Source organism: Hyperoodon ampullatus, assembly GCF_949752795.1.
Source record: "Hyperoodon ampullatus genome assembly, chromosome: 2".
NCBI classification, from domain to species: Eukaryota; Metazoa; Chordata; class Mammalia; order Artiodactyla; family Ziphiidae; genus Hyperoodon; species Hyperoodon ampullatus.
Genome location: NC_136915.1, coordinates 164,922,125 through 164,948,257, shown reverse-complemented (window position 1 = coordinate 164,948,257; position 26,133 = coordinate 164,922,125). Strand labels below are relative to the sequence as shown.

The following is a 26,133-nucleotide window of genomic DNA, read 5'->3' as shown; positions in this document are numbered from 1 at the left end:
ATGGACCTAGAGTCTGTCATACAGAATGAAGTAAGTCAGAAAGAGAAAAACAAATACCATATGCTAACACATATATATGGAATCTAAAAAAAAAAAAATGGTTCTAATGAACCTAGGGGCAGGACAGGAATAAAGATGCAAACGTAGAGAATGGACTTGAGGACATGGGGAGAGGGAAGGTCGAAGTGAGAGAGTAGCATTGACACATACACACTACCAAATGTAAAATAGATAGCTAGCGGGAAGCTGCTGCATAGCACAGGGAGATCAGCTTGGTGCTTTGTGACCACCTAGAGGGGTGGGATAGGGAGGGTGGGAAGGAGACACAAGAGGGAGGGGATATGGAGATATATGTATGCATATGGCTGATTCACTTTGTTATACAGCAGAAACTAACACACCATTGTAAAGCAATTATACTCCAATAAAGATGTTAAAAAAAAATGTGTTCCTTCCACTAATGAAACCCAATTCCCTATTATCTGTATAAACATTAATAAAATTATGAAGCTGCACATTTAGAGGTTGATAGAACAGAACTATTTCTAGATATAATTATTTTATGATCTTGTAATTCAGACTTCTTTGACTGCAGGCTGGAACAATGATATTGATATATCAGTGTATATAGTGAGATAACATTACATTTCAAATATATGTTTAAAAATAGTACTCATCAGATTGTTGAAGGTATTGAAATGACAGGTTTTAAATGGTATTTTATTAATAATAACTGCAGAGTTTCAAATTTATTTTATTTCAGATCTTAATCTTATTCACTAAGGAAATTTATTAATGTATACACAACTACAACAGAAGCAATCTGAAAAAATAAATCCCTTTAATTCTGCTTTTTAAAATGTGTGTGTGTGTGTTTCTATGTGTGTATAAAGTAACATGATTAGAAGAGAATATTAGAAAGCACTGCCTGGGCTGGGTTCTCTTGATTCTGGTGCTATTCTACTTCTTATCTCTGAGTTAGCCACAATCCACAGATGGTAATGACAACAGCAGTATTAATACCTATCATTTATTGAGCATTTACCATGCTGTAGGCACTGACCTAAGTAATTTAAACTTCATAAGTCAGGTAGACACTATTATCATTCCCATTTCTCAAGTGAGGAAACTCAGCCACTGACAGATTATACATTTGGCCCAAGTTAACAAAGTTAGCCAATAGCAGAGTTAGGATTCAAAGCCATGGAGTCAGGTTCTAGAGTCTACACTGAACCACCATGCTATGCTCCCTAGGCACATCATATTCTACAACTGAAGAGCGAGGAAATCCTGGAATAGCCCAACCCACTTCAGAGACATAATTTAAGGAGAAAAGTGAAAAAAAACGGCAACCTATAAATATGAGAGTCATCAATTATTTCAAATAAATGTCAAATAAATAACCTGAAATTATTTCAAGTAAGTTATAAAAATAAAGCCACCAAAAAATGGCAAGGGCAAGAAGAAAATTTCAAGATAGTAACTAAAACTGAGTTAGGAATAATACACTTTATTCATGATGGGGAAAATAAGATGATAAAAAAATTCTTAATGTTCTTGCTGGTGACAACGAGGAGCTCAGCTAAAAACATATGAAAACTATACAGCCGTTAATCCAAGTTACAAGGGAAATTCACAGTTATGCAAGTAGATGTCACAAAACTTAAAGCAAAGATACACTTTGTAATTAAAAGATAGGCTTTTACAAATGAACTTATATACAAAACAGAAACAGATTCACAGACATAGAAAACAAATTTATGGTACCAAAGGGGAAATGAGGGGGAGGGATAAATTAGGAGTTTGGGATTAACAGATACACACCACTATATATAAAATAGATAATCAACAAGGACCTACTGTACAGCACAGGGAACTATACTATTTTGTAATGACCTATAAGGGAAAAGAATCTGAAAAAGAATATATATGTATATGTATTTATGTGTGTATATATACGTATTTATGTATTTGTGTATATATGTTCATGTGTATTATGTGTATATATGTGTGCATGTGTATATATATATATATATAAAACTGAATCACTTTGCAGTACACCTGAAACTAACACAACATTGCAAATCAACTATCCTTCAATTAAAAAAAAGAAATAAAAAATGTTTAAATAAAAAAAGAATGTTAAGTCAATTTCACATATAAGCTATATCTATAAATGAATAGGAAGCTAAGAGAAAACAGTGTTTCACTCTTGGTAAAAATAGCGGGTAACCAGTTTTAGACTGGGCTTTTACTTGAAATAGGATAATTCACATTCAAATATCAATAGGCACAAAATTAATTAAATTATAGAGGATTTTAATATGTGAGCAAAATAAAATGTATTGAGATAATTTAAGGCTAAACATAAAGAAAATAAAACTATGAGGTTTTTAAATAAATAATGGAATTGAATGAACCAAAAAAAAAATCTGTGTACACACATGAAATTAGACTATTGTCACTGATTTGTTTTTCCATTAGTATAAACTTAAAACAGAATAAACTCTACATTCAATAAACAATATGGGGCTACTGCCAAACCCTGTTCCTTTCTAGTATTCTACATAAAATTACTGAACCAGTTTCCCAAAACTGAGCAACGTGAGAAACATGTAACATGAAAATAATCTGACTTATAAATTTTAATAATGACTAATTAAAATAAAATATGATTTTAATTTTTTTTTAAATAGTAAAGTTTGTGACTATTTTATTCCCTTTCTACCAAGGCAGTAATCCCCGGTATTATAAACAGATGAAAGCTAAATCACTTGCTCTCCTCAAAATAATGCTTTTCTGTCACTTACTTAACACAGAGGCATTGAATTTCAAATTAATGGTAAACGCCACTTACTAAACAACCAAAATTTTCGTGGCCCCAGTTTTGCAGACACCTCAGGAGATACCAGAAATCACTCTTCAGTTTTGATTTTTCCTTTCTAATTCCACATACCCTTTAACATTTGACACAACTATTCAAACAAATCATACAAAATCAACATGACTCATCTATTGAGTGTTACCATTTACTGAGTGCTTATTATGTGGCAGGTATTACTCTCTCATTTCTTTAAATATATTACCACATTTTATCAGTCAAGACAGGTATTATCCTCATTTTAATAATGAGAAAACTGAGGTGTACAGAAGTTAATAATAAAATTGCCTAAGGTAAAACTGCTAATAAGGTGTGGAATTGAAATTTGAACCCAGGCAGTATAATTCCAGAATCCTTATGTAAGACTGCCAAAGTGACATATGTTTTCTCTTCTTGAAGAATCATTGCCCTGCCATTTTTGAACTATAAGTTTCTATCGATCTTCTTTTTGATGTTTTATTATTAACTCAATGATCTCCAAAACCGTTTTACCTCCCAAGGTTTTACAGGCTCCAGAGTAAGGATGTCTGCTTTAGAATACTGATTATGCTACTAACTATGTGATGCTGGGCAAATTGCCTCATCTCTATGGCTCAACTACCTCATTTGTAAAATGAAAAGGACACACGGCATTTATTCTGAGGGCTATATGAGATAATACATGTAAATTACAAAACAGTACCTAATACACATACGTATGTTACTCTAACAGTTACAACTTTTGCAAATGCAGTTCTCTAGGACAGTAATAATTTCCTAATTTTGATGCAAAATTCAATTGAAACTTAATGTGAAATCTTTTCTTATACAGTGTCTCAGACTCATTAGAATAGACAGTACTACTACTCATCTTGTGGTATTTGTAAGAATTTCAACAAGATATTACAACAAATATTATACAACAGATTTTATACAAATAAACATTGATGATTTCAATGGCCTTTTCAGCAATATACAGTTTGGCTTTTAAAAATACTGGGCTTGGGACATCCCTGGTGGTCCAGTGGTTAAGACTCCACATTCCCAATTCAGGGGACCCGGGTTCGATCCCTGGTCAGGGAACTAGATCCCGAATGCCGCAACTAAGAGCCCTCATGTCACAACTTAAAATCCCGCACGCCCTAACGAAGATCCCGCAACTGAGATTCGAAGCAGACAAATAAATAACTAAATAAATATTTTTTCAAATAATAATAAATAAATATTTGTCTCTCTCTTTCTGACTTACTTCACTCTGTATGACAGACTCTACCGTATGCTAACACATATATATGGAATTTAAGAAAAAAAAAATCATGAAGATCCTAGGGGTAAAACAGGAATAAAGACACAGACCTACTTCAGAATGGACTTGAGGATATGGGGAGGGGGAAGGGTAAGCTGTGACAAAGCGAGAGAGAGGCATGGACATATATACACTACCAAACGTAAGGTAGATAGATAGTGGGAAACAGCCGCATAGCACAGGGAGGTCAGCTCGGTGCTTTGTGACCGCCTGGAGGGGTGGGATAGGGAGGGTGGGAGGGAGGGAGACGCAAGAGGGAAGGGATATGGGAACAGATGTATATGTATAACTGATTCACTTTGTTATAAAGCAGAAACTAATAAAATCCTTTCTAAAAAAAAATAATAAATAAATAATAAAAATTTAAAAAAATATATAAATATGGAGCTCAAAAAACTTACATAAAACCGTATGATCATCTCAATAGATGCAGAGAAAGCTTTCGACAAAATTCAACACCCATTTATGATAAAAACCCTCCAGAAAGTAGGCATAGAGGGAACTTACCTCAACATAATAAAGGTCATATATGACAAACCCACAGCCCACATCGTCCTCAATGGTGAAAAACTGAAACCATTTCCACTAAGACCAGGAACAAGACAAGGCTGCCCACTCTTACCACTATTATTCAACATAGTTTTGGAAGTTTTAGCCACAGCAATCAGAGAAGAAAAAGGAATCCAAATTGGAAAAGAAGAAGTAAAGCTGTCACTGTTTGCAGATGACATGACACTATACATAGAGAATCCTAAAGATGTTACTAGAAAACTACTAGAGCTAATCAATGAATCTGGTAAAGTAGCAGGATAAAATAATTAATGCAAGGGAATGTCTTGCGTTCCTATACACTAATGATGAAAAATCTGAAAGTGAAATCAAGAAAACACTCCCATTTACCATTGCAACAAAAAGAATAAAATACTTAGGAATAAACCTACTTAAGGAGAAAAAAGACCTGTATGCAGAAAATTATAAGACACTGATGAAAGAAATTAAAGATGATACAAATAGATGGAGAGATATACCATGTTCTTGGATTGGAAGAATCAACATAGTGAAAATGACTATACTACCCAAACAATCTACAGATTCAATGCAATCCCTATCAAACTACCACTGGCATTTTTCAAAGAACCAGAACAAAAAATTTCACAATTTGTATGGAAACACAAAAGACCCCAAATAGCCAAAGCAATCTTGAGAAAGAAAAATGAAGCTGGAGGAATCAGGCTCCCGGACTTCAGATTATACTTCAAAGCTACAGTATTCAAGACACTATGGTACTGGCACAAAAACAGAAATATAGATCAATGGAACAGGATAGAAAGCCCAGATATAAACCTACACACATATGGTCACCTTATCTTTGATAAAGGAGGCAAGAATATACAGTGGAGAAAAGACAGCCTCTTCAATAAGTGGTACTGGGAAAACTGGACAGCTACATGTAAAAGAATGAAATTAGAACACTCCCTAACACAATACACAAAAATAAACTCAAAATGGATTGAGACCTAAATGTAAGGCCAGACACTATCAAACTCTCAGAGGAAAACATAGGCAGAACACTCTATGACATGAATCACAGCAAGATCCTCTTTGACCCACCTCCTAGAGAGATGGAAATAAAAACAAAAATAAACAAATGGGACCGAATGAAACTTAAAAGCTTTTGTACAGCAAAGGAAACCATAAACAAGACGAAAAGACAACCCTCAGAATGGGAGAAAGTATTTTCAAATGAAGCAACTGACAAAGGATTAATCTCCAAAATTTACAAGCAGCTCATGCAACTCAATATCAAAAAAACAAACAACCTAATCCAAAAATGGGCAGAAGATGTAAACAGATGTTTCTCCGAAGAAGATATTCAGATTGCCAACAAACACATGAAAGAATGCTCAACATCATTAATCATTAGAGAAATGCAAATCAAAACTACAATGAGATATCATCTCACACTGGTCAGAATGGCCATCATCAAAAAAATCTACAAACAATAAATGCTGGAGAGGGTGTGGAGAAAAGGGAACCCTCTTGCACTATTGGTGGGAATGTAAATTGATACACCCACTATAGAGAACAGTATGGAGGTTCCTTAAAAAACTAAAAATAGAACTACCATATGACCCAACAATCCCACTACTGGGCATATACCCTGAGAAAACCATAACTCAAAAAGAATCATATACCACAATGCTCACTGCAGCTCTATTTACAATAGCCAGGACATGGAAGGAACCTAAGTGTCCACTGAGAGATGAATGGATAAAGAAGATGTGGCACATATACACAATGGAATATTACTCAGCCATAAAAAGAAATGAGATTGAGTTATTTGTAGTGAGGTGGATGGACCTAGAGTCTCTCACACAGAGTGAAGTAAGTCACAAAGAGAAAAACAAATACCGTATGCTAACACATATATATGGAATCTAGAAAAAAAATGGTCATGAAGAACCTAGGGGCAAGATGGGAATAAAGATGCAGACCTACTAGAGAATGGACTTGAGGACACGGGGAGGGGGAAGGGTAAGCTGGGACAAAGTGAGAGAGTGGCATGAACACATATACACTACCAAGTGTAATACAGATAGCTAGTGGGAAGCAGCCGCATAGCACAGGGAGATCACCTCGGTGCTTTGTGACTACCTGGAGGGGTTGGATAGGGAGGGTGGAGTGAGGGAGACGCAAGAGGGAAGAGATATGGGGATATATGTATATGTATAACTGATTCACTTTGTTATAAAGCAGAAACTAACACACCATTTTAAAGCAATTATACTCCAATAAAGATGTTAAAGAACAACAAAATGATTACATAAAACTTCAATTCCTAAAACCCAAAACTATGAAAATCAAACACTTTTTGTAACTTTTTGAAGTGAAAACCTGACCTGAACAGATTTTGATACCATTTATCTAACTGACTGCTAACATGCATGCTTCAATGCTGAAATATTAATGTGCTTGATTATATGGAAACACGTTTTACTCCTCCTCCAGTATATGTAACATATGGCATATGTACTGTGTTACCTCTCTAAATTGGGGAGGGAAGGGTATGGGGGCACAGACATAACACTACATAATGAAACACATCTGACTCCAAAGGTTTCCCAAAAAGGTTATGAAAACCTATATATCATACAAGCTTTGGATTTACTTCAGGAACGTAAGGGTAGTTCAATAATAAAAATATTGGGCTCTAGAGTACATATCTATGATCTTTAGGAAAAGAGATTCAATTTATTCTTCAAAGAACAGAAGTTATCAGAGTATTTCAAATATCCAGGAAAAACTTTCTCCAACACCCTTTGTCCCCTTTTAATGGTAGATGGTTAGAAAGGGTTATAGATATACAGTACATAGGAGGACTGTATGAACCTAATATTATGCTGCCTTTTAAAAGGTATGTAATTCCATAATATTACTAAAGGTTAAAAAGAAAAGCAAAAGGGCAATTCATTTTAAAGTTTTCATTATAAGAGCTTCCTCAGGGAGAAACTTACTGCTGGCCGATGTGAAAAGCAAATGTGATGGAAAATTTCTGAAAGATGGAACAGGTCTGAATCTACTGCTTACTGCCTTTGGAAGTAAATAATTTGCTTGGTAGAATTTCAAGAACAGAATAATAAGCTCAAAAGAAAAAGACTGACAAAACTCATTTGTCTCCAACAAAGCTAATAAAAGTCCCAGTTTGTTAGGCTAAGTGCTGCATTTGACTCCATTATATTCTAACCACTTATCAATGAGTGGGAATAGTTATAATAGTTACAATTTAGTTATAATTCACAGAGGAGAAATTTTTCATTATCAGATGATGTAACTGCCACAAATCTTAGTGTTACAAAAACCCAGGTCTCTGAAATCATCTCAGAAAAAGGTTTTAAAAACAAAGAAAGTAGAGGAAGCATTCCAAAAACAGCAACAAAAGATTCAAAGGTAGAGGATCTGAATGGGAAAAATATACTGGAACTTGGGTAGGGGAGAGACAGTAAACAGCAGAAATAGAAAATGGTGACAGCACATGACATTTTATGCTTGCATTCAATTATCCTTACATCTAAGCTAGGGTTACAATGTATAGTTTTGGTTTTCCCAGCCTCTCCCATTCCTGACCTCCCAGAATCAAGGTACACCTATAATAAGCAAAGGGGTGAAAAGTTTCCTACATGACTCTAACCTGAAAGCGCAAAAGGCCATAAGCAAGAGGGTCTAATCACAGTAATATGAATGGAATCAACAGGGAATGGTTGGTAAATACCAATAATTTGCTTCCTTCCAAGAAACTTAATTTTAACTGTTTTGGCTCTCTCAAGCCCAGGAACATAACTCGAGGCATTTTTAAGACATTACAGAAGGATATGTAACTTTACAAAGTAGAGAGTAAAATAAATAGAAAATTTTACCCTATCTTCCCCAAAGATGAAATAAACTTAAGATAGTTATAAAACTTTAGTGTTGAATGTCAGAGCTTTCTTTTATGAAAAAGAAAATAAGTATATCTTACTTAAAGATTTTTAAAACATGTCAGTAATACAGACATATTCACTGCCCACTAAACCAGTATTTACATATTTTTAAAGTATGATCCTCCAGGCCTACATGTGAATCTCAGGAACTCACCTCAGACCTAATGATCAGATTTGGAGTGTGGGGTTCAAAAATCTGCATGTCAAACAAGAGGTTTGGTTGATACTCATGCACATCGAAATCTGTCCTATTCACACCTCAGATTTCAGAATTAGAAAGGACTGGTAGTATCTTCACCAAGCAGTGACAATTACAGTTTATAACAAGAACCCAAAGATGTTTTTCAAAAATCCTGAAATACCTACTCATCAAACATAATTACTAAAGTTTTAAAGTTAAATGTATTTTGATTATTTTAATTACTGGAATCAAAAAGTCTATTTACACCATATTTTAAGCAGAATAATTACTTTGACAGCATAACTTATTTTCCATCCTTTATATAACCATGTGAGCAGAGTTCTAGGGTCTGTCATATTCACAACTGTATCTCCAGTGCCTAAAATTGTGTTTTATACATGCCTGATACACCTCCAAAAACTGGCTGAGTGACTGAAGAATTCTTCAAGTATTCTAAATAAAGGAAATTGAACTATTTCAAAAAAATTTTTCATTACTTGCTGCAATTCTATTACCTATCAAATTAATGAGAAACTACAGATGTATGAAGAGTACCCTTTACATTATTGCCAAGGAAATTTGTTTTCTGTGTTCGTGTTTCTTTGTGTTTGTTCAAGTTGAAAATTCCATAAGATTCTTCAGTACCCGTCATCGCCTATGGCATCAAATTCAACTCCTCTGCAATGGTATAGGGTCAGAGTTAAGGCAAGTAATCCTCAGTACTCGCAACAATAAATGCAAGTGTAGCAGAGATTTCTTAAGAGCTGTTCATAATCATCTAACCTTGGAAATACAAGTCCCCTACATATGAACCTTTAAGTTGCAAACTTTCAAAGATGCAAACATGTGTTCGCATGTCCAATCACATAAGTTAGTTCACATGTCTGGTGTACAGTCACATGCATGCCTCCTCTATAAGTGGTTGTGGTTTTGTTTACTTTACTGTACAGTACTGTATAGAGTACAGTAGTACAGTATCTTTATTTCAAGCCCAGGATGTCCAGAAGCAATGGTAAAAGCAGTGGTGATGTAGCTGGTACCACTAAGAATCACCAAGAGAGACAAGAGGAAGAAGAAGTAACTGAAGAACCGAAGAGATTCACGATACAGGAAATGGCAAAGGGATTTTCTTTGAGGAGGCACTGTTAGTTTTTGAGGCATAGGACCTAAATGTAGAATGCTACACAAAGGTTGCAGCTACCATTCAGAATGCAATCCAGTGCTACCGTGTCATCTATGACAAGAAAAAAAGAGCTACTACCCAGACATCACTGGATCGTTTTTTCAAGAGTAGATAGAATTGAATCCAGCAAGGAACCAGAACCTGTGCCATCAAAGTCAGGAGTGAGCAGCTTGCCCTCCGACTCCTATTGCTGACGATCCTTCAGCTCCACCACCTCCCACCTCCTCTCCCTCCTCCAGTCAGTAACTCTTCTTGCCTGTTCCCTTGATGCCAGCCCCTGTATGCCAGCTGTTGTACTGTACTTTTCAAGGTACTGTACTATAAGACGAAAAATGTTTTATTTTTGGGTTTGTTTTTTATGTATTATTTGTGTGAAAAGTATTATAAACCTATTACAGTACAGTACTATATAGCTGATTGTGTTAGTTGGGTACCTAGGCTAACTTTGTTGGACTTACAAACAAATTGGACTTACGAATCCTCTCTAGGAATGAAACTCGTTTGTATGTAGGAGACTTACTGTATGGAAAATAGTGTCAGGCTGTGTATGGAGAATTTCCTATATTGTATAATTCCCCTCCTCGATAAAGGGAAATAAATGTTATATTAAAAACTCTGTAGGTTTATGTAGAAGATTTGTTTAAAATATATAATAAATTAGGAACAAATCTGTAAGGATTAGAGTTAGACCTGACCGTAAGAACATTTCAATTCCTATGTTTTAAAAACAGTTATCTTAGGAAATTCCCTGGCGGTCCAGTGGTTAGGACTCCACGCTTTCACTGCCAAGGGCCAGGGTTCGGTACCTGGTTGGGAAACTAAGATCCCACAAGCCACACAGTGTGGCCAAAAAATAAATATATAAAAGACAATGAAATAAATAAATAAATAAATAAATAAATATTAAAATAAACTTTTAAAAGTTATCTTCCCAAGTAAAACAAAGCAGTTAAACCAATAATAATTGCCCAAAAGTACCAAAAACTTAAGCATTAATATGTGAAGAAGAAGCCATTAACACTGCTCTGGTCAGTGGTCATAATACAGCCAAAGACCCAATATGCAATAACAGAGAAGATGGGTCCATTTTCATCCACTATACCAAAGAGCCATCCCTAACCACCACCCACCCTCTCCCCATCACACACATTTTTTTTTAATGACTTGGGGGAGGGGGCATGTCACAGGGGTAAGTATAACTGCATAGAGTTGTGTGGATGAGTTAAAGAGGAATTTCTTAACCTAGTCCAAGAGCCATTACACAATATCAAATTCCTTGAATTTTACTACTTTATTCACTCAAATGATAAAATATACAAATTCACAAGGTACTAACTCACCATTATATATTTATATATATATATATATATATTCTTTATAATAGTTAAGTACTTCTAACATCCATAAAGTGACCCCTTGCTTCTTCCTTCATTTTGATTCATCTGGACCTTTGTCAAAAATGACAGACACACAGGGACTTCCCTGGTAGAGCAGTGGTTAAGAATCTGCCTGCTAATGCAGAGGACATGGGTTCGCTCCCTGGCCCGGGAAGATCCCACATGCCATGGAGCAACTAAGCCCATGCGCCACAACTACCGAGCCTGCACTCTAGACCCCGCGAGCCACAACTACAGAGCCCATGTGTCACAACTACAGAAGCCCACACGCCTAGAGCCCGTGCTCCACAACAAGAGAAGCCACTGCAGTGAGAAGCCCGGACACTGCAACGAAGAGTAGCCCCCGCTCGCCACAACTAGAGAAAGCCCACGCGCAGCAAGGAAGAACCAATGCAGCCATAAATAAATAAATTTATTTATTTATTAAAATATGACAGGGGGCTTCCCTGGTGGCGCAGTGGTTGAGAGTCTGCCTGCCGATGCAGGAGACACAGGTTCGTGCCCCGGTCTGGGAAGATCCCACGTGCCGCAGAGCGGCTGGGCCCGTGAGCCATGGCCGCTGAGCCTGTGCTCCGCAACGGGAGAGGCCACAACAGTGAGAGGCCCGTGTACCGCAAAAAAAAAAAAAAAAAAAAAAAATGACAGACGCACAAATGAAAGATTAAGTCTCAAAAATACCAGATAGAGTAGTTAAATATAATCAAAAGTGTCTTATATAAATGTCTTATCTATATATTTTATTTATAAATATCCCTGGTCAACACCACAGAAAAGTTCAATAAGCAATTTACAATTTAAACTTATGGATGCATCTCTTAAAAAATGAATTAAATTTATGATCAACAGAAATAAAAACAAATCTGTCTGGCATTTAAATAATGAAGCTAATAATTATGAGGGAAAAATTATAATTCAACTACATCTATTTCTTAAAAATAAAAAAACTTAAATATTGATAGTATAACATAACATTCTTCCCATGTTTAATTTCACATCCAAATCTTAAGGGTCATTTCCCAAGAATATTTAAAGCCACATCATTTTGCCAAGTGTCTCTCTCAAACCTTGAGTGATAATTAAATTACTTGTTTCAAGAAAATATCAAGGGCTTCCCTGGTGGCGCAGTGGTTGAGAATCTGCCTGCTAATGCAGGGGACACAGGTTCAAGCCCTGGTCTGGGAGGATCCCACATGCCACGGAGCAACTGGGCCCGTGAGCCACAACTGCTGAGCCTGTGCATCTGGAGCCTGTGCTCTGCAACAAGAGAGGCCGCGATGGCGAGAGGCCCGTGCACCGTGATGAAGAGTGGCCCCCGCCTGCCACAACTGGAGAAAGCCCTCACACAGAAACGAAGATGCAACACAGCAAAAATAAATTAATTAGTTAAGAGTTAGGACTTCAACATATAAAAAAAAAGAAAATATCAAAACACTCTTTTGAAGAAAATATCATGTTTGTCTATTTTCTCATCTTCAACTGTTAACCAGTCTCACCTCTGCCCAAATCTCATTTGACAATAGTGTTCCATATGATTTTAGCGATTCAACAAAGTTTTCATAGACATTATGAAATCCTCTATGTTTTATGAGATCAGCTATTTTACTTTACAATACAACCACTTCCCTTCTCTTCCACCAAAAAAATCCTATAAAATCCAATAAAATTCCACCACTTCCTCTCTTCTGGACTCTTGCAATGTTCCTAACATTCCTCTTAGCTTCCAATGGCAGGGGGTTGAGAGGGACACAGAATCTCTATCCTCTACATGGGATGGGAGCCCCAGTAAATATTTTAAAATCTAAAACAGATCCTACTCAAAACTCCCCCATGACTTTTTATTATCTCTTCACTTCACTTCGTTCATGTGTCAGCTCTCTAATACATCTAATTTCCTTCCTAGGGTACTACTTACATGTTATGTACTACTACATTATATTTTTGCTTATTTAGCATCTGCCCCAACCTCCACACACACACACCCCAAAAGGTAAGCTCCATAAAGGCAGGATATTTGCCAGCTAGATTCAACACTTCGAACAGTGCCCAGTGCATCAGAGGCATTAAATAAACAGAGCCAGTTAAATGAATATAATACTATATTGTCAACAAGTTATTAAAAGTCGTAAGATTAACAAAGACCTGGACACACAGAAAGAAACACTACTGTTAAAGGCTATGACAGAGAGTCATATGACGATGAGAACTATCAGTTTATTAGAGAAGATTTTGTGATATATGACAACTTTTACTTGCCTGCATGCACTCACATAATAAATATTTCACTGACAAAGATTCCATGTATATCAGGAAGTGAATGTTAAGCTTAAAGATAATATCCCACAGCTGAGTCATTCCCAAGTGTTTTAAAGAAAATAAAATATGGACAAAAACAAGCTGAATTACACAGGTAAAGTGACCCCAGAATCACCTAGTACTCACGAGGATTCTCCATAAAATGGTTGATGAAGAATATCAAACATCCCAGGAGTGTTCTTTAACTGAATATCCCTTGTGCCCCTTCCCCAAATATTGTCCCAAACTAGATCTAAAATAGCTTTCCTGAACTGATAATGGCTCTGAAGCTTAGTGTAATCTCTTGCACTGTCATTGGACTGCTTGATAATCCATGTTATCCTAAAACCATCTGTCTGAAAAGCTTACATTAGACCACTATCCTAAGTGGATTAGCAAGTTAAAAACATGTAAAATTGTTCTTGCTTTGAACACAACAAAAAAGTTCAAATTCAAATTTTAGGTAGTAGATATTTCAAATAGATCTTTAGAGCTATATAGGGACCACAGACATTCACTATATTTCACAAAAAACTTACTGAAGGAGGCCAGTCACTACTGCTACTCAAAAACCTAGGGAGGGGCTTCCCTGGTGGTGCAGTGGTTGAGAGTCCGCCTGCCGATGCAGGGGACACGGGTTCGTGCCCTGGCCTGGGAAGATCCCACATGCCGTGGAGCGGTTAGGCCCGTGAGCCATGGCCACTGAGCCTGTGCGTCCGGAGCCTGTGCTCCGCAACGGGAGAGGCCACAACAGTGAGAGGCCCGCGTACCACAAAAAAAAAAAAAAAAAAAAAACCTAGGGAAACAGTCACGAGTAAGACAAATGTAATTCCTGCTCTAATAGAGGGTACAGAAGGGAAGACAAATTAATAATGGGGAGTTATAAAGAAAATACCAGGGATATCTAAACTAACAGATCTATCTAATGGCCTCATTTTAAATCTGGGAATGAGATCTGCAAGAAAATTCAACCAGTTAGTGGAAAAGTTAAAGGTATTAGTTTGGGAGATGCATGAGGGAGGGGATGTGGGAACAGATGTATATGTATGACTGATTCACTTTGTTATAAAGCAGAAACTAATAAAAAAAAAAACAAAAAAAAAACAAAAAAAAAGAAAACAAAACAAAAAAAAAAGGTATTAGTTTATCTAATTCTTCCCTAATATTACCATTTCATGTTCTCCAATGATAGATTTCTAATGTCATCTGATTTTAATTCACAAAGTATTTAAAGCTGCCATTATTTTAAGAAATCCACCAAACTTTTAATCCAACAGTGAATTCACAGTATTATAATATTCTACTCACTAACTGTCCCTGACATGAAAATTCAAAGCATTAAGGAAAGAGTCTATCTCAATCTCATTTCTAGATCATGACCAAAGTAATTTCTCAGGGGTTTTTGTACATTACATGGAAAAGGCTCCCAAGAACTAATACCATATGTGCACTCTGTAACATAAATCCTAAGCAATTACAAGTTTCAAGCTTTGTACCTGTGTGATGGAGAAGGAGCTTCAAATTGAGGCACTGTGCTATCCTCACTGACAGGAGAGTATAAGCCGCTCATTTCCTGGAAGCACAATTAGTAGAGTTACAGACACTCCAAAGAGAAGATGTATAAATCAAAAGGAGTTATGATATTATATTCCTTTCCAATCCCAGGTTTTATCAGTCCCTTTTGTCTCAACAACCAAATTTCTCAAGGCTTCCTTTCCACAGAGTAGAAAAGCAAGGATATCTGAAAGTTAAGAGACAAGCCTTTTCTATGATACACATTCTTAAAGAACCAGAAACACTTTAATAAATATTCATCACTAATGAAGCTACCGAATGCAGAAAAAGACAAATGTAAATAATTTGAATGAGATGTACAGTACACTATGTGAACAGTGAACTAGCTAATCATTAATCCAGATGAGACCCTATTGATAAATATTAAGATAAATATGACAGTATGGATACTGGATCATTAGGTTCAACTCTCCAAAGTACAGAAAAACAGGATATGTCATTCTCTACTTCAAAAATATTCTCGGCAAACATTAAGTAGCATTCCTCTTGATTCAAATATTAGCTTCCTAGTAAACAATGGATTCAGCTCTAACTTTGATCATTAACTAGAGGAAAAGGCCTCCTAATAAACTATTACTGCATAAATTATTACTGTGACTTTCTATACAATGGAGACCAATCCCATAAATTTAATGCAGCAATTTAAAGGAAAAGCAAAAATTTCATGAAATTGGAAAATTACTAGAGATGTGAGAAATTCTTGATATCTTACTTCCACTCTTTTGATATCCTCTTCCAAAACACTTAACTCCTTCTGAATCTGCTCCAGTTGCTGTAGATTAGAGAGGAGGAAATAAAAAGCCTAAACCAAACCACACAAGCATCACCGCAATCATAAAATAACTTAACGTTTACAAAATGATTTCTAGGAAAATGTGCACTAATGGTTGTCAGGGTGAAATACTGCAGACAAAAAGTGCTGTAAGTTCCTATGTTAAAAAGTAAATGTAAAGACTTAATATTTAAGAAAACAGTATTTTCTTTAATACAAGGATTGGCTTTATAAAAAAATATTAAAGATGAACAACAATGACAATATGACTTAATAAAAACAGAAGACATCCGAAGAATTTTCAAATTACCTCATTTATGTCAGCAATTAATGTCAGCATGTCAGTTAACCCCATTTTAAAAATAAAAATAAGTCTCAGAGATTAAATTCTACCACCCCAAAGCAATCACAAATTAGCCTCTTAAGCATTTTTTAAAACATATTTAAGATAATCTTTTATCTTTGATATCTTACCTACTGCACCATAACCTTCCTCCACACCATTAAAATGCAAACATTTTAATTGTTGCATCACATTCAACAATATATTTAACCATCAGAGGTTTAAGTTGTTTGCAGACTATCATAAGTAATTCTGGAACATATGAGTCTGCATTTCAAATTTCACTGATTATTAAAGATGAAATTATTCGATCAAAAGAAATAGTTAGCAAATCTTCACTGCATAAAACAAAACTGCTTTTCAGAAACACTATCAAATTTAAATTTCTATCACTATTATGTATAAGTGGCTGTCTTAATCTAACCCAAATATATTGAGCCAATTTTTAAAATGTAAAATAACAATAATGAATATTTATGTAATAGTATTTATTGCCAGGTGTGAAATAGAAACTACTACACAGGAAAATGAAGCACAGAAAGGTTAAGTGGCCTGTCCAAGATTGTTCAGCAAATACATGGCAGACAAACAGATTTTTAAGCGCCTCTTCTTCTGTGGCAATACATACACAATTGATAACATATTAATTCAAATATTTGCCAATCTTAAGCATTTTGCTAAGCACTGTGAAAAACAGGATTTAGAAAACTCTAGCCCTTGCCCTCATGGAACTCAGTCTAGGGAAGATGGCAAAAAGTAAACCAATAGTTGAAATATCATAGAAAACATTATGATGATGGTATGTACAAAGAATTAAAGGTACACAGACTGCCCCTAACCTAGATGGAAAACTTGGGGAGAGGGAAAAGCCAACTGGATAACTGAAACAGGATCTGAAATTAAATGAAATGCTGAGCCTTGAAGGACTAACAGTAATTTGCCAGGTGGAAAAAAAGTGGGAAAAGACAGAATAAACAGAGTAAATAATAAAACACACAAAGACCTAAAAGCTATGAGAAAGGGAAATAATAAATCTGAATTTATGACAATGAATGAAATCACCCAATGTCAATCAGTACAGTCAGAAGAGATGAGAACAAAAACTGGGTATAGGGAACACCAACGGTTAAGAGATAGGCAAAGGAAGAAGGAGCAGCTCTATGTCAACCATCAATAAGGGCAAGGGCAAAAGCCACGAGAAAAGATAGCACAGTATCACAGAAACCATGGTGGGGACAGGGGGAGGGAGTTAAAAAAAAAAGTGATTAGCATTGTCAAATTCTTTCAATTCTTCCATCTACTTTAATAAATTTTATTCCACCCTAAAATTTTTCACACAATACACCTACCTTAACTGAAACCTTGCTCTCCCTCAAGGACACAGTCTGCCTTGGAACTCTTTCAGATAAAAGTTAGTCAAGTGATAAATTTTCTCATGCCCCAGACTACATGGGGACTTCCACTTCTACTGAATTCATTGGCCATTTCCAATAATTAGTCTTCCACTCTAACATAAAAAACACTCTGGTCTGGCTCAGTCCAAGCAGCCAAATCACTGTCAACAGATCTAAGACATCTACAAATATCCCAGTTATTTCCTACCATCACTAAATCCTTTTGCCTTTTGGTCCATAGCCATTTTCAACTCCGTTGATCCTAACCTCTAACTCAGCAAAACATCCCCTGGTCACCCCTTAACTTTTTTCATTTAATTAGCTTGAAATGCTCCACTGCTGAAATCCTTATTTAAACAAATGCTGGCGGGGTCTTTAGTATGATTGTTTTCAAAACACATTTAAAGAGAAGGATGAAAGTAAACATCTAAAATATCAACATCCAGAGACAGCCAATATCACTTGTATGATACATAATACATATTTAAGATCAAATTAACAATTTTCATTCCACTTCTGCAATTGAAGTACCAAGAAAAAAAATCCAGTATCACCTTAAATCTCAAAATACTAAATGCTAATGCCCAACCCTCTGAAGATAATGTCCCATCCTTCCAGTGCCCCAAAGCTTTGCTGGATAATACATCCATTACTATATATGAAGGCCATATATTAGATGAACTACATAAAACTACCAATGTCCAAACAATTTTTACTTCCAAAAGCAGCAATTTCATATGGTTCAATTTAAAATAAAACAACCAAGGTACAAGGGCTGCCATAATAAATACATAGGTATAGTGTATCGATAAAACAAAATGATGTAACCTACTTGTGTGAAAAAGTCTGAAGAGGTGTCAAGACAAGAAATTTTTTTTTTTAATTTCAGAGAATGGAAACTATTTAGAGAGCACATGTTAAACGAGGTGTTTACATTTCAAGACGAAATTCTGAAAAAGTTTAAAGCTCTAAAACATTGTGTTATTCTGATTTATAATAAGAAATACAGCCTCCTGTAGGGCCTCCAGATGGGGGTTGGTTGTTAGGGGAACCAGCCATGTGATTAGAGGGTTGGAACTTTCAGCCCCACCTTCTAACATCCAGAGAAGAGAGAGGGGCTGGCGACTGAGTTGAATCAACAATGGCCGATCAATCATGTCCATGGAATGAAGTCTCCATAAAAAACACTAACTTAAGGGGTTCAAAGGGCTTCTGGGTTGGTGAACATGTAGGTTGGTGAGCACATGGAGATGCTTGGAGAATGGCACACCTGGAGAGGGTATGGAAGCTCCATGCCCCCTGAGTTGTATCCTTTCACCATAAACTGGTAATCCAGTAAGTAAACTATTTTCCTAAGTTATGTGACCCATTCTAGCAAATTATCAAACCCAAGGAAGCAGACATGGGAACTACCAATTTATAGCCAGTAGGTCAGATGCACATATGACTTCCTGGACTTGCAATTTTCATCTGAAGGGGCAGCTCAGTCTTGTGGGACTGAGTCCTTAACCAGTGGAATCCGGGGCTAACTCCAGGTAGACAGTGTTAGATAGAATTGAACTGAATTGAATTGAACTGTAGGACACTCAGTTGGTGTCCAAAGAGAACTGGAAAATTGGTGTGAGAAATGACCTACACATTTGGTGGCCAGAAATATGGAGAGTGGTGATGAATAATGGAAACAAGTGTTCTCCTTTCAGGCATCAGTATAAGACATTATAGTACAAGGAAACAGAAGAAAGACAAAGGATAGCCATTTTAAAAAGAAGAAAGAAAACTGGACTAACTTCACTCTGCAAGTATGTTTCATAAGCCAGAGAGGCAGAATCTAGAATAAAAGCATGAATCAGAGTCCAAGAATCTTTTGGAGATATATGAAGGAAGTCCATAAAGCTGAACTGTCATTATCTAAATGAAAATCGATCACAAATTGGGAATGATAATAGACAAACCTCTGGATCAAATCTGCCTTAACACTATTATGAGTTTGGGGGCTACTAAAAATAATAATAATAAATACATAAGATGGAGAAATGCTGCTTGAGAACACAGTCCTAAGCCATCAACAGCAAGCACTCTCTTAACACAGCATACTGTACCAAAACCCAAAGAAAATTTTTTAAAAATTTAAATTTAAAAAGTGAAGAAAGAAAGTCTCAGAATCCCTTAAGACTAAAACATAAAAGAATTAAAAAACAGAGCCCCCTTTTATTGACATTAGCTTTGGTGCAGGTAGGTATCATTGGCACTCATTTATTTGACCATCACTATGATTTGATAAAAATATGCTTAAGTATTAAATTCAGTATTTTGTTTTTTAGAGCTAATATAATTAGAATACATTATAGCTGCCAAGACTTCTTCAATTATCTGACATATTCAAAACTGAACAAAAGAATACTGATACACTTTCAGAAAAAAAGTTGGTTAAAAAGAGAGTAGCAAAATTAATATATGGATATAAAAACAAGAAAGCACTAAAAAAAACTCAAAAAAAAAAAGAAAGCACTGTACACCGATTAGATCATCCAACACCCAGAACACTGACAACACCAAAAGCTGACGAACATGTGTAGCAACAAGAACTCTCATTTATTCTTGGTAGGAATGAAAAATTGTACAGCCACTCTGGAAGACAGTTTGGCAGTTTATTAAAAAATTAAACATACTCTTATCATATGATCCAGTATTACACTCCTTGGTATTTACCCAAAGGAGTTGAAAACTTAAGATTCCCAAAAAACACACTGATAGCAGCTATATATTCATAATACCAACACTTGAAACAACCAAGATGTCCTTCAGAAAATGAATGGATAAATAGTGATACATCCAGACAATGGAATAATATTCAGTACTAAGAAGAAATGAGCTTTCAATCCATGAAAAGACATGGAGGAAACTTAAATGCATATTACTACAGCGTGTATGGGAAATCTCTGTAGCTTCCTTTCAATTCTTAAAACTGCTCTAAAAAACAAAGTCTTTAAAAATATATAAATACATTCAAGTAACCCTTAAAGAAAAAAACATAAGAACAAAAAATCAAAAGAGAAAAGAAACATAAAACAAATAATAAAATGGCAGGCTTAAACTCTAAATTTACATTAAATGTAAATGGCCTAAATACAAAATTCTAAGACTGCTGAGTCAGGCAAAGTGAATGAAAAACCTCTGCTGTCTATAAGAAACTCACCTAAAATAAGTAAGTGATATAACAAGGAACCAAAGACTCAGTAAGGATGCAAAAAATTCTCACCATATATCTAACAAACTTTACACCACACCATGCAATTGCAGGAAACACATTCTTTTCAAACACAAATATTTCAAAATTTAATGAACAAACGGGTGATAATGCAAATATCATACTAAGAAAAACACTAATTATTTTCTCATAACAATGCAATTATAACAGAAATCCATAATTAAAAAAAAGAAAATCCCTACATCCAAGTAATAAGTTTATCTCTAAATAACCCACATGCCTAAGAAAAACTATAATGAAAATTAGCAACTATTTTGAACTAAGGAATAACAAACAAAATGCCATACCATAATTATTAGATTCAACTAAAAGAAAAATTGTGGCCTCAAATGCCTATATTAGAAAAAAGTCTGCCTACTAATTAGGCAGACTAAATTAACAAATTAGAAAAGAAACAACAAAATAAAACCAAAGAAAGCAGAAGGGTGGAAACTGTAATTATAAAGAGGGTATTAATAAAATGGGAAACAAAATAAAGAATATAAAACTGAAAGTTGGTTCCTAGATAAAACTCAAAATTGTTACATCCCTGGCAAGAACTGATCAAGAAAAGAGAGAAATGCACAGCACCAATAGCAGAGTCAGGAATGAAAGACATCACTAAAAACTCTGGGGACATTAAAAACTTAGTATTAAGACCAAGCTAATACCAAAAAATTTGAAGATTTAGATGAAACAGACAATGCTTAGAAAAAGTATAACATGTCAAAAATGGTATCTAAAACAAAACTCTGAATAAGCAGTAACTGAATCAATACTTTAAAAGCTTCTGCAAACAACAGGTCCAGATAGCTTCTCCAGCAAAATCCTTAAACATTCAGCAAAGACATCCAACCTAGATTATACAGATTCTTCCAGAAAATAGAAAAAGATGGTACATTACTCAACTCATTTGATAAAACTATCTTTATAACAAAATTGGACAGGATCAGTGTAAAAAAAAATTAAAGAACAATCTCATTAATTAATACAGATGCAATAAGGAAGGCAAGTAGGGCAAACAACTGTCCTGGTCGGGTTTCTAGAATGCAGAACATTCAGTGATAAAACTAGAATACTCTTGGGCAAATCAGGACAGTTGGTCACCCTAGGTGCAAAGTTGATTGACTTTTAATGTTAAACCAACGTAATTATCCAGTTTAACATAATGAAAAAAAAATACCATCTCAACTGAACAAAAATTTTGGAGAATACTCAACCCCCACTTATAATTTAAAAAAAAAATCCTCTTAGGAAACTGGGAATAGAAACTTAGCTCCTTGAATGATAAAAAAAAAAATACCTACCAAAAACCTACAGAAAACATCATACCTAATGGTGACACGTCGAAAGCTTTCACTTTGAGATCAGCACCAAGACTAGGATGCCCCGCTATCACCACTTCTATTCATCATTGTACCGGATGTCCTAGCCAGCAGAGTAAGACAAGAAAAATAAATAAAGGATATAAGGATCATAAGGAAAGAAACTAAACTGTTATTATTTGTAGATGATGATGCATACACAGAAGACATAAAATAATCTACAAATAAATTATTAGAATTAATGATTTTAACAAGGTTGCTGGATACCAAAAGAAATGTGTCAAAATCAACTGCATTTCTATATACCAACAACGAATAGTAAGAAACTGAAATTAAAGACACAGACATCACTTACAATAGCATAAAAATGATTGAAGACCTAAGAACAACTCTAAAATAAAGATGTGTAAGAATAATACCCTGAAAAATATCAAAATTTTGAAGGACATTCTTAAGGACCTAGATATACAGAGAGAAATACCATGTTCAAAGTCTATTGTAAAGATAGTCCCCCAAATTCATCTATGGAGTCAAAGTAATCCCAATAAAGATCACAGCAGGTGTGCCATGGAAATGTATCAGCTGGTTCTAATATTTATAGAGAAATACAAAGAGCCATGAATAGCTGCGACTTTCCTAAAAAAGAATAGTAACTTACTTTAAAGTTCTAGTATTTAATACAATGTGGTATTGCCAGAAAGACAGACAAACAGACCAGTGGAGCAGAAGAGAGCCTAAAAACAGACCCACACATGTATGGACACATGAGGTATGACAGATGTGGTATTTCAAAGCAATGGGAAAAGGACGGACTTTCTAATTAAGGATGCTTGGACATCTGGACATCCATATGAAAAATTCCCAAGTAGATTACAGATGCGAGTATGAAAAATAAAAGGTAAAGATTCAAGTAGGTAATATAGCAAAATGTCTTCATGACCTCAGGTGGAGAAGAATTCTTTACCTAACATAAAAGGTACTAATTATAACAGGAAAGAGTAATAAATTTGACTCTATTATGGACAGAAACTTCTGCTCATCAAATGACATAATTAAGACAATGGAAAAAGCAGCCCAATTAGAGGGGTAAAAGATCTGCTATAGAGAAGTAGATATAGAGATAGATAGACAGAACAAAGAACTTTTATCTAGAATATATAAACAATAAACCAGTAAGAAAATCAACTAAATAGAAAAGATGCACAGAGCTTTAAACAAGTACTTCACACATACACAAAAATCCCAATGGCCAATTCATAGTACTGTGTACTCAACCTCACTGGTCTCGGGGAAATGCAACTTAAAACTACAAAGAGATAGCAATGCATATCCTAAGATTTGCTAAACTGAAAAAAGTCTATTGCCACCAAGTACTGGCAAGAATACAGTGCAACAGGAACATTCCTACAATGCCTGTAGGAAGAGTAACCAATACAACTACTCAGGCATTGTTTGGCATTATCTATTAAGTTTGAAGATGTACATATCCTATGACTCATTAATTCCACTTCTACATATGTAGCATAGAGATATATGCTAATATATACCTGGATACATATATAAGATAGTAACATTGTTTGTAAATAGCTCAAAATCAGAAACAACTCACAAGTCCATCAACAACAAAAATGGGGTATATTCATTTAATAGAATACTATACAACAATAAAAATGGATCAATTATAGCCATATACAACAATGGGGATGAATCTTAACACTGAGCCAAAGACAAGAATAAAACATTATATAATGCAAAAGTGCATTTATATTAGTTCAAAAGAAGAGACTTATAAATACTTAGGCATCAAAACAATAAAGAAAAACAGAGAGGTGATTACCATAAATATCAGAATATTGACTACCTAATGGGCAAGGGAGAAAGCTATAATCTGGAAAGGGTAGGGAGGGAGCTTCAGGAAGCCTAGCAAAAATCTATTGTTTAATCAAGATGATGGTTACATGGATGATCACTCTACTATGAATCTTTAAACTGTAAATTAGTTTTACGAACTTTTCTGTGCTTTATTTCATATAAAAACATTGTAAAATTCAATTCTTTCAAATATTCAAAATAAAATTCCAAACAAAACCAAAAGGAAACCAAGACTCATCAAAACTTATTGTCTTATTACAATGAATTAAATAGGTACCACAAATATCCAAAAGTGTATTTTAAAATTAAATCGTATGAAATATAAGGCAATTGTTCAAATGCTGGTACAAATTTGCACAGAGGAGACTGGCTTTTACATGGAACCTAAAGCCCTTTTGTTCAATCTGACCATGAAGAAAGAATAACATGTTCATTTAAAAACATATATTTATTAAGTGCTGTGGTAGGCTGGCTGTAAGAAAGCCTTCAAAGATTCCCACTTCAGAATTCACACCCTTGTGTAATTCCCTCTCTTTGTATAGGCTGTACCCAAAGATTTGCTTCTAATGGAAAAAACAGAACACTTGTTGAGATGTAACTTTCAAGATTAATCTACAAAAAGCATGTGACTACTGTCTTCAAAACCCTCTCTTGCTCCCTGTGAGGGAAGTCAGCTGCCACACAGTAAGTTATCCTATGGAGAAGCCCATGTGGTAAGAATATGGTATGTCTTTCCAACAGCCAACGAGTGAACTGGGAAGCATTCCTATCCCAGTCAAACCTTAAGATAACTGCTGCCCTGGCCAACACCTGGAGCGTAGCTTGGTGAGAAACCCTGAGCAAAGGCACCTCAGTTACTCTGCACCAAGATTCCTGACACAAGATATTAAATGATGTTTTTAAGCCATTAAATTTGAGGGTAACTTGTTACACAAAAAGAGATAGCTAATGAAAATGCCTACTATGTGCCTTGCACATTCCTTTCTCTTAGTATTCAAAGGAGAGTCAAGGAAAAAAATAAATCACAAATAAAAATTAAATGTAGGACTCTAACAGCAAGATGTGACATTGGAACAAATAAGTATATTAAATCTAAAAAGCAGATTCAGAGTCTTGGTTTAGACTCATCATAACTGCAATTAAAAGTCAAGCATAAAATCACAAAGTTAATTTTCAAAGTCTGAATGTTAATCTTAAGGAAAAAAAAATCAGAAATAGTAGTTTGTCTCCTGGTCAGTCTGTATTTTGCTTGAATAAGTTCAAGTATAAATTATACTACAGGAGATAAGACCTTTAACAACCATATTCATTTTGAGGACTAAACACACAAATATATACTTTATAATATATGCAAAAAGAAATAACCACTCACTTCATTCTGTCTGTACTAAATCATGAGGTATTAATCAACTACATTTTCTAGACTAAAGTCTACTATTTCCAAATCACTAGTATACCTGACCCCAATCACAGAAAAATTAATGAAATTTAATCAAAGTAACTGGTAAGTTTTTAAGTCTGTTAACCTAGCTCCAAATTTTCAAAGTTTTAAAACTTTGTTAACCTAGCTCCTCAGAGTCCCTTGTGTAGTTAAACCTGATATACTCAGAATCACTCAATTATGGATACACTAAAAACAAGAAAACCAAAATATATTAACAACAGTATAATCATTGCATATTAAGAGGCACCAATATCCAGAAGTACTTGGAACCAGTATGTTTCTAGGTTAAATTGCCTATCATAAGAAAATATGATCCAAGAGAGAAAAAAAATCCATCATTCACAAGGATCTTATAAGATTCAAACTAAACTCAAGCTGAAAAATTCTAAAGCACAATTAACCCAGACATAATAACAAAAATATAGGAACACTGATACTAAGGGCTATGTGATCAAAGGCAATAT

The 26,133-nt window shown here is 35.0% G+C and overlaps 1 protein-coding gene across 1 annotated transcript in view; it reads right to left on the bottom strand.

The window, feature by feature from the left end:
• The window catches only part of COP1 (COP1 E3 ubiquitin ligase), a gene marked incomplete at its 5' end in the record, with an annotated part of 242,055 nt that overhangs the window by 148,376 nt on the left and 67,546 nt on the right, over positions 1-26,133 (bottom strand). Inside the window, 2 exons of the mRNA XM_079698724.1 lie at positions 15,194-15,270; positions 15,985-16,044. Coding sequence (XP_079554850.1) covers positions 15,194-15,270; positions 15,985-16,044 — 137 coding nt within the window. The remainder of the gene's footprint in view (positions 1-15,193; positions 15,271-15,984; positions 16,045-26,133) is intronic.